The 13472-nt window shown below is 39.0% G+C and overlaps 2 protein-coding genes across 2 annotated transcripts; one reads left to right on the top strand and one right to left on the bottom strand.

The window, feature by feature from the left end:
• Positions 1 to 2013: 2013 nt before the first annotated feature.
• On the bottom strand, positions 2014 to 3092 carry LOC116162743. The gene is made up of 3 exons (XM_031476430.1): positions 2645 to 3092; positions 2411 to 2593; positions 2014 to 2211 (listed from the first exon to the last, which is right to left on the bottom strand). Exons 1-3 carry the CDS (start codon positions 2834 to 2836, stop codon positions 2089 to 2091), a joined length of 498 nt encoding a protein of 165 aa, XP_031332290.1. The 5' UTR covers positions 2837 to 3092; the 3' UTR covers positions 2014 to 2088.
• Positions 3093 to 11807: 8715 nt separating this feature from the next.
• On the top strand, positions 11808 to 13058 carry LOC116163930. The gene has a single exon (XM_031478059.1). The coding sequence runs from the start codon at positions 11808 to 11810 to the stop codon at positions 13056 to 13058; it is 1251 nt and encodes a 416-aa protein (XP_031333919.1).
• The last annotated feature ends 414 nt before the right edge of the window (positions 13059 to 13472 follow it).

Genomic DNA, 13472 nt, shown 5'->3' with positions numbered 1-13472 from the left:
GCCATCAGTTAAAACACGAGTTTACCAAACGACTAATTAGGCGCCTGCAAAAAGAATAAGATCTGGCAGCACTTATTGAACCACGTCCAGTAATTGTACAATTCCCCGGTGCGCGGTATTTGACCGGTCTCCCCTAAAACGTATTTGCTATCCGCCAGTGTTTCGAGCAGGCAAGTGATAAAATATAAAACAGTAGGGATAATAAAACAATGACAAATACTTACGGGAATGTATGGGTGTCGGCATGAAGCAACAGCACTGAATAGATTTTACGAAATCCACACAGCGATACATACATGTAAAGTCTCCAGCTGTGGATTATTTATAAATCGGAAGTTTCCATGGTGTGCAGCTACTCCTGACGCATTGTTACATTGCCAGATATGTGGTATATGTTGCGTCGAAATTAAGTGCCCCTACTGAGCAAGAGATTCCTCTGTTTTTGAAATAACCAAGGAGGGAAAAGGGTGCTTGCTGAAAACGCCTACGGGAATGATGTTGAATCGCAAGCATGCCTATTTTTATCAAGTTCAGATGCAAATGGCTGTCACAAACTGTACTTCTTGTTTTTTTGTTGTGTGGAGCAAGGACATTTACATAGAAAAAATTGGGTTTATGGATGAGTTTTGGACCGAAGAGAAGAAACGAGCAGAGATGTTCTTCCAAAAAGTTATTATTCCGGAGTTATTAGGACGGTACTATACGGCACACCAAGAATAACCAGATGAGCAACAACCTTCAACCAGCAAGTCTACAGACATTCCACATGAAGCTGAAGATGCAGAGGTACTTTAGTATATATAATTTTCTGTCAAAAGCCCGATGATGGTGATCAAATGGTTCGGTGCTCCACTCAGAAGTGTACAATTAAGTGGTACCACGCCAAATGCATAAATTTGAAAAAAATACCCAAAAAATGGTTTTGTGACAAGTGTAAATAAATATGTTTTTGATTATACTCGTAACATTTATTGATAATAATAACATAACCATTTTTCAATACATGCAGACTAAAACTTCATGCTAAACCAGCACACTGGGGATAAAAGTTCCATCATTAAACTACCTACTTATTCTACTTACTGTTATAATTATTTTAACGTAAACATTACTCACTACTAACTACTGAAGGACATAAATTTACAAGGGCTGCAGAAACACATAAAATTTGATCAATAACTGCAACATCATCAACTTTCTTTTTAACTAAGTACATGGGCAAAATTTCATACAAAATTGTATATTTTTGTTTCAAAACCCCAATGACACGTTCTACGTGAATTCTTACATGAGCAATATTTCTAGTATCTTCAATTTCCCTAGGTTCCAACTGCTTTTTGCCTTTTAAAAATGCTGGTGTTTTGACTGTTGCCAAGTGCAAGCCAACAGACTGACTTATAAGAAACCCCCTATCGGCTAAGATTAAATCCCCGGGCTGCAAGTTTTGTAAAATACCGCAGTCTTCGGTAATATTCTTATCACTGATTCTGCCTCCATATCCTTGAGATATAAATGAAATTGAACCGGCAGGAGCTATACCAATAAGCACTTTTACCGTATTGTGAGATTTATATGAGGACCAAGTTTGTAGCCTGTGCTTCGAGGTGCTTTGACTTTTCAATATGAGTTTCGAAACAATCAATTATCACTGTTACTTTTTTACCGAAAGCATCTTTAAAGCACTGGGGCATGCTGTTAACAAGCTGCTCTCTAGAAGGCCACATGCTTCTTTAATCTAAAGTACATTACTGTAAGTGTACTATAAAATATTCTTGAAATGGTTTGAATACTTACATGGAACAAATGCGACCATAATGTAAAATCTAAATTTAGCCTAAGCCTCACTAAAGTGATTATAAAGTGTGTAAATTTGTCCTGAATTATAGTTGTTGCAGTTATTTTAATATAAGGTTCTATCAATCTGCTAAAAATACTATTCAACGCAGCAAAGCTTGGAATCCCTGTAAAGTAAAGTGTCTTCCTATCATCATTGTTGAAGGTAGCTTTGCTAAACGTATACTGTGACACTAATTGCCGCAAGTTATACAGTTCATTGTTGAGCAGAACATCGGCTTCAATGACATCTGTTTAAGTACTTTGAGTAACGTACACTAGAGTCCCAGATGTGATATGTTCTTGACTTTCTGTAGTTTCTGCACGTGTAGTGTCTTCATGATGGGGAATTTCTGCATCTGTACCGAGTTCTTCTTTCTAAAACAGGTTTATGTGTAAACAACATATGATTAAACATACTTTAATTTTATCGTGCAGAACACACCACCCAACACATTACATTATTTACTTAATGCATGCGAAACTACAAACCATCACTAAAAAGCATGGTGCTGTATGCTTAAAAAAAACCAGTGATCTGTAATTAACCTGGTAAGAAAAGCCTGTATATACCTACCTCAGGGTTTTCTTTTCGCAGTATCTTCTTGCTCCGCTGATACCTTGAGAGAGCGGTAGTACCAATCGAACGACCTGAGGTATAACCTAGCTTCTGGTTTGGCACATAATCTGGATGATTTACATCGCCTTCTTTAGATGGATATCCTTTAAAATGTACACCATACAAATAACAATCTGGTACCTACTTAAAGTTGCAAGTTTATCTGTTATAAAATGATCCGAACATACATACAGCTGCATATCTCAATTTTTCTTGTGTTAAATCTTCCCTATTAATAGCTTGAAGCCACAAACGTCTCCTCTCTATACCTTCTGGTAGTTCCCGACCTCTTCTATCCCTGGTGCCAGGAATGCCAAAGAATTTCTTGCATATCTCACGATTGCTCCTATTTGTACAACCATACACAGCACAAAATCGCGTCATTTTCGATTCTTCACGTAAAGAGGCCTACACAAAACTAACCGGCACTTAGGTACACAATAGAGAAGCTCACAACGCGCGTTATTTGATTAATTTTTTTACCTTAAATGAGGGTTTTGTGTTCACCTCTCATATACGCGCAGGTTAAGGTTGACCCCGATCAGCTGTTTACACTTGTAAACAAACGTTCTGTGACGTCACATGGAAATGGACTATTACTTGTTTAGAGCCATTTCATCAAACATAACGACACATTTTTTCTCTCTGTCGGTCATGCTTTTTGCTTTCAGGCATAGTTTTTTTGATAAGTTTGTTTTAACTCCAGTTCTTAAATTTATAACTTTTAACCATGTTTGAATCGTTCGAATGGCTGGCAATACAAATTTTAAATTGTATAATAAAAATCAGTACGCCGTAGTTGACTTATAATATAATGAAAGCGAAAATTGTTTTTCACTTTTTGACCATTTAGTCGATTTCTTATGAAGACGCTGCATGTTCACAAACGTTTTCACAGTCTGGATTTTATAAATTAATAAGCTTTGGAGAACAGAATTCTTTGAAAGCGAACTGTTTTTTTCCTTAACCTAGACGTTTGTAATCGTTTGGCCCTCAGCTTCTTTCTCAGTTCCACAATTTTATATGGTAACTTTTTACATTTTGAATTCAAAAACATTATAGTGGGACTGGACATATCTATTATGCGATTGCTTACCGTAGAAATCACAGATTCACTATTCACACGAACTAATTTGGCGTGAAATGGCAAAGTGGGCTCTTCAAATTCATCATCTCTACAAGTTGAGCGTGTTTTTAATAGGTTCTCGTATCTCGACTAGTGGTTGAAGCGGTCACCAAATGATGTTTTTTTGAGGTTGAGTGTACTAAAGACTTCTTCAGGTTTATCTGAAATGGGACATATCGCTTTACTTACAAAATTGATCTAAGTGCAATAACCAAACCAGCGAAATAATTAGGACAATACCTACTTACCTTTTTCCACATATTTTATAGGCACTGCATTTCTTCTCAATAACTTGCGGTGTTTTTTTTTATAAACGTAGTCGGACAATAGTATATTACGCACCGAGTGCGAAAGTAGGTTATTTTTCGAAGAATGTTAATTCAAAATTCGACCCCGTTCGTAAATTATCATGGACACAGACGGACGGACAGAAAGTCCAGAATCATAAACTCGCTTTTTGTCCCTTTTTAATAAATTGTAAACTTCAAGGTAAAAACTCAAGATTACTTACAAAATGAATTACTAAGTGTTTAGTATCACTGGTTTTTAGTGCACTTCCACTTTCAAAAAATAAAAAGTGCAGTTTTGCGCTCCATTTACACCATTTACAGACTTGGTATTGGTGTCATTCGATCAGATCAGAAATTATAATGTTTGTATTATCGTTAAGGCATGAAATGTCCATGAGGGCTATTAAAATTAAAAGAACATATTTCCAAGTGCACTCTTCGCCTCTTACTCACAAGCGGCTTAACGAATTTTGATATAATATGTGTTAAATTGTCACCATCAATTTTCACAAAAGTATACGTCCAAATCTCTCATACTTACTTCATACGGCACAGACCATTTGAAAGAACAGACCTTTTTGCCAAATTTACACACAAATTGAAACATTTAAAACTGAAAGTTTATTTTCTTTGTGATCACAGGAAATTATTAATTTATTATTATAAATGTATCTGAAAATTACACCAGTTTTTTTTTACTAAACCAATTGTAAAATGGTTTTTAGATGTGCTGCTTAAATTGCGATAGACGTAAGAAAGGAGAACAATTCAAATTTAATATGTTCGTAACCTTTTAGGTAAATTATTAAAACAGTTAGTATTGTATTGTTCTCTGTTAGTTTTCTTAGTAAGTGATTTTAGCTTTTAATTTTTAAATATGTATTGATATTTACACATGGGAAATGAAATAAAGCTATTTGTACTTCCTTAATTTTAATTCATTTAATCAGTGGCCAACGGTAAACACTTTTCTGATTCTGACATCCACGACAGTAACAAAAACTAAAAAGGTAAATCGGATACAAAAAGCGCACTAAGAATGAATTGTTTTATTTACATCAGCTGTTTATTTGGAAGCCCTGTCGTGACGTCATCACGAACACTTTCGAATCAATCACGTCACTGAAACATCTCGAGGCCTCGGCACCGAATAAAAGTCATGTACACTGTGATCTCGGTGCCTTTTGACAACTGGCGCATCTATTTGTCGGTGTCCGCACAAGCCTCATATAAATTGATCTAGTTGCGTCTCTTATTACTTTTCACTCAACGGTAAGGTCTAATCTTTGAACGGCCGCCATTTTGTTTTTTGATAACTTGTAGGCCTCCCTATCTTAAAATCATGAGGACTATACCCTGACCAACACCTGTGAGTTTCATGCTTTCTTCGCATTTGTTGTTATTTTTTACTGAAATCTGCTAGACTAATAGTTCGATCTGTATTGAACGCCAAAGGTTTACATGATAGGCGATACATGTTGAACAACCAAAACCATGCACCATGTTATCACTTTGTCATGAGAAATAAAAAAATAAAACATCACTTTTTAGTTCATTGATTTTCAAATTTTGAAATAAAAGCCGGGTAATATCGACCATCGTTGCGTGTAATATCGACCAAAGTGAAAATAGCCAAGAATCTTAATCTTCATTTAAAAAAGGCAAACTTAAATTTCACAACAGGTATCGCAAATGTAGTCCGAAGCTTTTTCAGCATTTGTACAGTCGGAATGTGACCATATGCCACAGGAACGACGTCTCCACCAAATATCTTTTTTTATTTTATTTCATCAACGCGAAACAAATTACCATCATTGGGAGCAAAAGTTTGATGCTGCAGTATTACGATATCATTTGAATCTCGATTTGAACATTCTTGTTCTTGGTAGGAATTTTTTTAGACTGAAGGGGCTGCTGAAACGTTGCTAGTGATTGATTTTTCTAAATCATTGTCCAGAACCAGGAAATTTAGTAAATCAGTTTGATTTAACTTAAGGGCTGGTTTTTGGTTCGCAAAAAATGAATAATTGCCACCATCCGCCATTTCCAGAGAACTTACATACCTAAAATTATCACATTTTGAAAAAATTCGAACGAAATTACTCTTTGAAAATATCTCAATGACAGAACAAAATACGGCCCGTTTGACTTGTACTTCTACGTACTTGATTGACATGTTAAATTAATAAACAAAAAAATTCTGTCCAACCGTTCACTTTCTTATCAATATAATATGTTAATTTAGAGGATTTCAAGTGCTAGTAGTGAAAAAAATAGTATATATACCACGGTAGAGAAGTCTATTATTGCCTTCGCACCTTACACCCCTCGGCGCAAGCGCCTCGAGATGTAATCTTGGTGCTCAGTTAATAATACTGTACTTCTTCTACCTTGATATATAATGTACTATTATTATATTATATTTATCAGGTTTCTCGGCGTCGGGGGGCGGGGCCGTCCGCCTGGTGGCGGGAGACGACTCGGCACCTTGCTGTGTAAGCGTATTGGCGTTATACTCGCGTTAATCCCTATATGCATGCCTTAATTTAAGGCGTTATTTAATTACATAACCCCACTTTTAACTTTTCGTAAAAAATCTTAAATTAAAAGAAGGATGTGTTGCTTTATTGTTTTTATTAAAAAGTTTTTGGCTGTTTGTATAAAAACATTCCTTTGAATTACAGTCCGGTTCTCGGCATCAAAAATTGAGTTTGAATTTAAAAACTCCGTTAATATACTACCAGATCATCTTCATCAACCTTTTGCTTGTATCCATCTCGAAGTCGAAGTAAGTAGTAATATACAGGATTCCTATAGTACCTGCCACCGTTTGGGAGCGTATAGGGGGTGCCTAGGGGAGTATTTTGATATAGGACACTTGGGGTCGGAAATCTAAAATAAGGGCGCCAGAACCAAATTTATCTTCTGGAATTTCACGCCTGTATGTAGGCAACCCAACCGACCGACGTTTCGCGCGGAGCGATGCAGAGCGAGTTAGCGCGAGGAAGCGACATGGGAGGGAAGGAGGGAAAACGACAGTCAAAGCAATAACGTTTACAAGTGTTCAACGTGGCCACCGTTGTTCTCAAATCTCAATGCACTTCCTACATCTAGCCAACTATTATTATACTATTGCCATAGTGTTTATTCACTTGATACGCGTCGTTGCAGACGGGATTTCGTGGGTTTAAACAAATTCTGATCAAGTGTCAGCCACACATCGCCGCCTGAGATCGCTCCGTGTGCACCGCCGGCCGGTTGGGTTGCCTACCTACAGGCGCGAAATTCCAGAAGGTAAATTTGGCTCTGTCACCCTTATTTTAGATTTCCGACCCCAAGTGTCCTATATCAAAATACTCCCCTACGCACCACCTACACGCTCCCAAACGGTGGCAGGTACTATAGGAATCACCCTGTATGGCAGATTTTAAATCTCACTAGATGAAAATCCCTAGAAAAGTCACTAGAATTGAGTGGTTCTGAACTGTGGTAGCGAGGTTTGCGCCTGTGCTAACGTCAAGGGGTCGAGGTTTGCGCTCCAGATAAAGTATCAGAGGTTTGCGCCTGTGCTAACGTCAAGGTCAAGGGGTCGAGGTTAGCGCTCCAGATAAAGTATCGGAGGTTTGCGCCTGTGCTAACGTCAAGGTCAAGGGGTCGAGGTTTGCGCTCCAGATAAAGTATCGGAGGTTTGCGCCTGTGCTAACGTCAAGGTCAAGGGGGTCGAGGTTTGCGCTCGAGATAAAGTATCGGAGGTTTGCGTCCGAGCTAAAGTAATTTGGTTTGCGCCTGAGGGGTCTTGTCGATGGTAGTGTACGGCCGATTCTAAATCACACTATATTCTAAATATGACTGGTGGTGGGGATTGACGCTTATATAAGCCTCTATATGTTCGTTACAAGGTGTACATGTATTAAAGATGTCGTGGATGGCATATGCTGAGGAATCATGGGCCAAAGCTACCGATTTCGTGACGGCCGTGAGACGTCTTAAGCAGCATTTTTCTGCATTAGCATTTGATGCAGAGCACGAGGCGATATATGGACGCGGTGAATACAGCCCAGAGGAGTGCCAAGCTATTGCAGCCAAGTATGAGCTAGGAGAGGCAATATGTGACAGTTACTTAAGTTATAAAATATGTGACGAGTGCATTATCCGGAAACTAAGGGATGCAAAGTTGGAGCAGTTTAGTGAACAGTTGCAAGCGTGGAAGGATGAATCTTCAGAATCCGGTGAAGAGTGTTAAATTCAATGAATTCAATAATAGAGCATATGTAATGGTGACGTGGCATTTTGCTTATTGGGCAGCAAGGAAAGGTCCATGGGAAACTGTAGCAGTCGATAGAGTTCGATTCCGACGTAGAATCGAGCAATATCATGCAATAATTTCTCCAGTATTACAAGCGGATCATCGTTCGGCAGTGTATCGCGGTAGATTTCAAGGTCACGAGTTGGAAATATAAGGGTGAGAGGTAGCGATGGTTTCAATCAGTCCAGTGGTGTTATTGAAACAGTTAAAATGGATCTTAACGCACTAAACAACAGTACATTCTGTAAAGTATTCAAAAATGTCAAGGACTTGGAAGTGGGGGAGAAGTTTAGAATTGTGAATGCCGACACCATGAATACAAAATATGGTGATCGAATAGTATTGGAAACTGAAAATTTTAAATGTGTGCTGCCATTACGATTCTATGAATACTTCAAGGAAGGCGATCGCCTGAACGTCCTCAAAGAGTCCTTGAAGACTAGCGATGTATTCATCGAAAGCGCCGGAACAGCGGGAAAAACTACCAATTTAAAATTTATGTAAACAATAGATTAGTGTTGTTGTTGTTGTGGTAAATAAAACATAATATTATAGATAATTGTCTTTTCATTTCAAAATAAAATGAATGTCCCATGAAAAAAATACTTCAGTTGTGGGGTGATCGTCGTTGTGTACTTCGCTCTCTCATGAATACACTAAAGAAACTATCATCCATGGCGACGAAAAATAGCTGTAATAGTAACTATTTCACGTGCTCGTGTTGGTGTTGTAGTGATAATGGATATGGATCAACGCCACCATCATCTCCTCAAGTTGAAAATATGCATAGTAAAGCGATTGAGGAACGTTTAATAGATTGTACCTCTTACGCCCTCTTCGACAGCTTAGATAATTCCAAATACATTGAAATCGGTTACAGTACACACCTTAACCTTGAACCAATCCTTCGCATCGCATGCAGCAGTGTTATGCTCATGAAAAGGGAAGATTGGGTGACACTTTTAAAATGGCAAACATATCTCGAAATGAAGTTTTTCCGATCACAAGAGATCGAAAGATGGATAGATTGGTCGAATGTGAACGAAGAGAAAGATGTCGAACGAGATCAAAGTTCGGATACACTTAATAGTAATATCACCATCTACTATACCTGGGAGTCAGTGAAAGGGGCTACTGAAAAAATGTTGAAGAGTGTAAGAATACAATGTGGCAACAGCAGCTCTCAATATTGCACGATGGGAAAGAACGATATTGAAGAACTGTTTAATTTGAAACATATAATCAACTATCGATTTGATTTACTGGAATCATACGCTCTGTCCTGTTTCTATCAAGATTTTATCGAACAGGTGATTAGCTACCGTCACTTTCGTAAAATGGAGTTTGGTGACGAGGAGGAAGAGGACGATGACGACTTCATCTATCGCGATATTGAAGATGTGCTAAACTATAAGAATAATGTAAATTCTCACAATACAGTGTGCATGATGGAAATACTACACTATAGACCTACTTATTTAATGTATCATATATATCAACCTCCTCAATAAACGGTTACTGCAGTTGAGCATTTTCATTGTGCCTAGATTTCCCTATAAATATGCCACCGCATTGTATAATGCCAATAATGTTGAATCGGAAGCGGAAGTGTGCGGATGGGAGGGGCTTGGTTAATACTCTCATAAACAAACTTCCAGTTGAACTACATCTTCCCGGATATCAATACTGCGGTCCTGGTACTAAACTAGACAAAAGACTAAAGCGAGGTGATCCCGGCATAAACCCACTAGACGCTCAGTGCAAAGAGCACGATATTAGCTATAGGGATAACCAAGACTTGGAAGGTCGACATCGAGCAGATCGAGTTCTAGAGCGGAAAGCTTGGGAACGGTTAAAAGCTTCTAACGCCAAGTTAGGGGAACGAGCAGCGGCTCTTACAGTGGGCGCCATCATGAAGGTAAAACGAAAGTTGGGGATGGGAGTGAAGAAAAAGAAGAAGAAGAGTAGTTTATTGAACTTGCGCAGGACGATTGCTAAGAAAATGAGGAAAAGCGGCAATACCACGGATATGATAAAGTCAGCTGTTACCGCAGCAAATATGGCCATAAAAAGTTTAGGTGGTAGAAAAAATGTAAGCGTACCTAGAGTTATTCCCATACCAAAACAGGGTGGGTTTTTACCATTTTTGATACCCCTTTTCGCCGGTTTATCGGCAGTGGGAGCTTTAGCCGGCGGCGCGGCAGGCATTGCTAAAGCAGTTAATGCATCTCGTGACGCACGTAAAATGCAAGATGAAACTTCACGCCATAATCGCACGATGGAATCGATCGCTATAGGAAATAAAAGTGGCGGTGCGCTGTATTTGAAACCTTACAAATCGGGAGGCAGTTTGGCGTTGCATTTAAAAAAAAAAAAACTTCAAAAAATTGCCAAAGCGGCCGTTAACAGATGTAGATCTACGTAAGCACGCAAAAGGGTGTGTACCATACTTTAGGGACGTGTTTATGCGAGATAATATGCCTATATCGCCATGGAAAAATGAATCCGGGGTTATTAATTTAGATAGTCAAAGGGGGCGTGGCACTCATTGGGTCTCGTACAAAAAACGTAGTAGACGAGTTTGGTACTATGATAGTTTCGGTAATATTCCACCACCACGAGAAGTGATCGAGTATTTCCGCGACTGTAAAATCTATTATAATTACGGACAAGAGCAACAATTTGGTACAACGAATTGCGGCCATCTGTGCTTACAATTTCTGTATAAATAACACGAACACTGACTAAGCGAGCAGTAGCGGTAATCATGTCGACGACGTTCAGCATAGAGGGCGTTGGAAATACGGCGAGTCACGATTTCTATCCACCCATTGAACTTCCTTCGGGGAAAATGTACGTTATCGGGATGGTGGGGTTTTATGGCTGTAACAGCATAAGAAACATTCACGAGGGAAACGATAAGTTTTACTATAAAACTGATTCAAATAGCTCAATAGACTCCAAGGCAATAATAACAATTAATAATAACAATTCCGCATGGTGCTTACGAGTGGAAGCGAGTATATAAAAGCTCACATTCCTACAAGTCGCTTTAGTCTACGTGCAAATAACAATACGCTCAAGTGCGAACTTAATTGCGAATTTGATATAGATTTCACTCCAAGAGACTGCATAGGGCGCATGCTCGGTTTTGAATCGAGGATATTGGAAGCGAACGTTCTACATACATCTGCTTTAGATATTCAAATCATTAAGCACACTAACATTCACATAGAGTGCAATCTCATTACGGGATCCTATCGAAACGGAAATCGCGCTAAGGTCCTTTACGAAATAGACGTTTCCGTTCCACCAGGTTACCGCTTAGATAAAATTCCTAGTAATACTCAATATCTGGAAGTAAATACCAGTAGAATTAGCAATATAACTATAAAGTTGACGAATCAAAAGGGTGAACCGATCGATTTCGGGGAAAGTGAACCGTTTACAGTACGATTAGAGTTAAAAGAATATGGGGTTACGTATTAATCAAGGTCCATTGCCATCCTTCCTCAACGCTATAAATAAACAAGGTGACCGGAAATCGAGTTATTCTCAATCGAGACAGAACCCGGGCACGTTAACGCCAGTAGAAAAAATCTTTCTTGGAATCCATTGGCCTGAAAGTGCAAAATGGCGGCGGCAGCAGACTCGTTAAACGTCTTTCAAAGCGTACACTTTGACGAAACGATTGTTAAATCCGATATTCACACCTATCTTCCATACGGAGGATCTTCGGATTACGGACTTTCCAGTGAAATACGAATATTAATTCAAAATCAAGAGCTGATAAGCGCCACCTACGACAGTTTTTTGTACTTGGAAGGAAAAATTGAATGGAGTCAACCGGAAGGAGAGGGCGCCATCGTAAAGACATGCAACCTAACAAACAATTTCGCGCCATTCCTTTTCGAAGAAATCCGCTATGAGTTGGGTGGTCAGAAAGTGGATGTATGCAGGAATCCTGGTATTACATCCTCACTGAAGGGATACGTATCGTATACGTCTACTGAAAGCAAAGGTCTTAAACATTTGGGGTGGTCACCCACCGATGAATCCCTTCAAGTAGATTTCAATAAGAGCAACAAGGAGAAGCATTTCGCTGTTTGCATTCCGCTAAAACACATATTCGGATGCATGGAGGACTATCGACAGGTTATCGTAAACATGCGACAAGAATTGGTATTAATTCGTGCTAGAAGCGATGCCAATTGCTACATCGGTACCGCCGACGATGCAACAATAACATTAACAAAAATTCAATGGAAAGTTCCTCACGTGACCGTTAGCGATAGCGCCAAAATTAGCCTATACGAACGCATCAATAAAGATGCTATAATCACAATGCCATTTCGTCAATGGGAACTGTACGAATTGCCCGCTTTAAAACAGGCACAGTCGGATATATGGCCAATCAAAACTTCAACTCAACTAGAGAAACCACGATGGATAATTGTGGCATTTCAACGAAGCGGTAAAAAGTTTTCACACGAAGCAAGAGCCGCCAATTTCGATAACATCAATATTCGAAATTTAAAACTGCATCTCAACTCGAAAAGTTATCCGTACGAAGCGATGCATTTAGATTTTAATGCCAACAAATACATCATTGCATATCAAAACTATTTAAACTTTCGGCGCGATTATTACTCGAAAGATGAGCATCAAGACGCCCTCTTTGACTATTTGTATTTTAAAAGTTGCCCCATCTTTGTGCTGGACTGTTCAAAGCAAAACGAATCTCTGAAGCATTCGACGGTAGATGTTAAGTTGGAAATGGAGTCGATGGAGGCCTTCGAGGCGGGAACGGTTGCCTATTGTCTGATCCTGCACGACGCACTAATTCAATACAATCCTCTGACCGGGGAAGTGAAGAAACTATAATTTGTATTTATTTAAAATGTATAAATAAAATGTAATGATAAAAAATGTTCGTAGTCTTATTTCAACCGCGACCCCAAAATGAAGGTAGTGATGCAGAAGCAAAAGCTGCTCGTTCAAAATCTCGACATGACGCCAAATGTGGACCACAAAAAAACCCATGGCGTATTACTTCCAAACAGCGTAAGATGCGTCATTTGTGGGCCGTCCAATTGTGGTAAAACGAATACGATGCTCAGTCTGCTAACTGAACCTAATGGCCTACGCTTCAAACACGTGTACGTCTATTCCAAATCGCTGAATCAGGACAAATACAGGGTTTTGGGGGAAATTTTGCAACCAATGAAGGACATTGGCTTCTTCACATTCAGCAAGAACGCTGACATTATGGAGCCCAGTGCTGCCAAACCTAATTCA

Source organism: Photinus pyralis, unplaced genomic scaffold, assembly GCF_008802855.1.
Source record: "Photinus pyralis isolate 1611_PpyrPB1 unplaced genomic scaffold, Ppyr1.3 Ppyr1.4_LG2, whole genome shotgun sequence".
Classification (NCBI taxonomy): domain Eukaryota; kingdom Metazoa; phylum Arthropoda; class Insecta; order Coleoptera; family Lampyridae; genus Photinus; species Photinus pyralis.
This window is presented reverse-complemented; position numbering and strand designations above follow the sequence as displayed.

Coding starts and splice junctions, on each gene's coding strand:
- LOC116162743 (XM_031476430.1), bottom strand. CDS start 2,836: ATGACGCGATTTTGTGCTGTGTATGGTTGTACAAATAGGAGCAATCGT. Junction 2,594..2,644: donor AAAAATTGAGATATGCAGCT/GTATGTATGTTC, acceptor AACTTTAAGTAG/GTACCAGATTGTTATTTGTA. Junction 2,212..2,410: donor TGCGAAAAGAAAACCCTGAG/GTAGGTATATAC, acceptor AACCTGTTTTAG/AAAGAAGAACTCGGTACAGA.
- LOC116163930 (XM_031478059.1), top strand. CDS start 11,808: ATGGCGGCGGCAGCAGACTCGTTAAACGTCTTTCAAAGCGTACACTTT.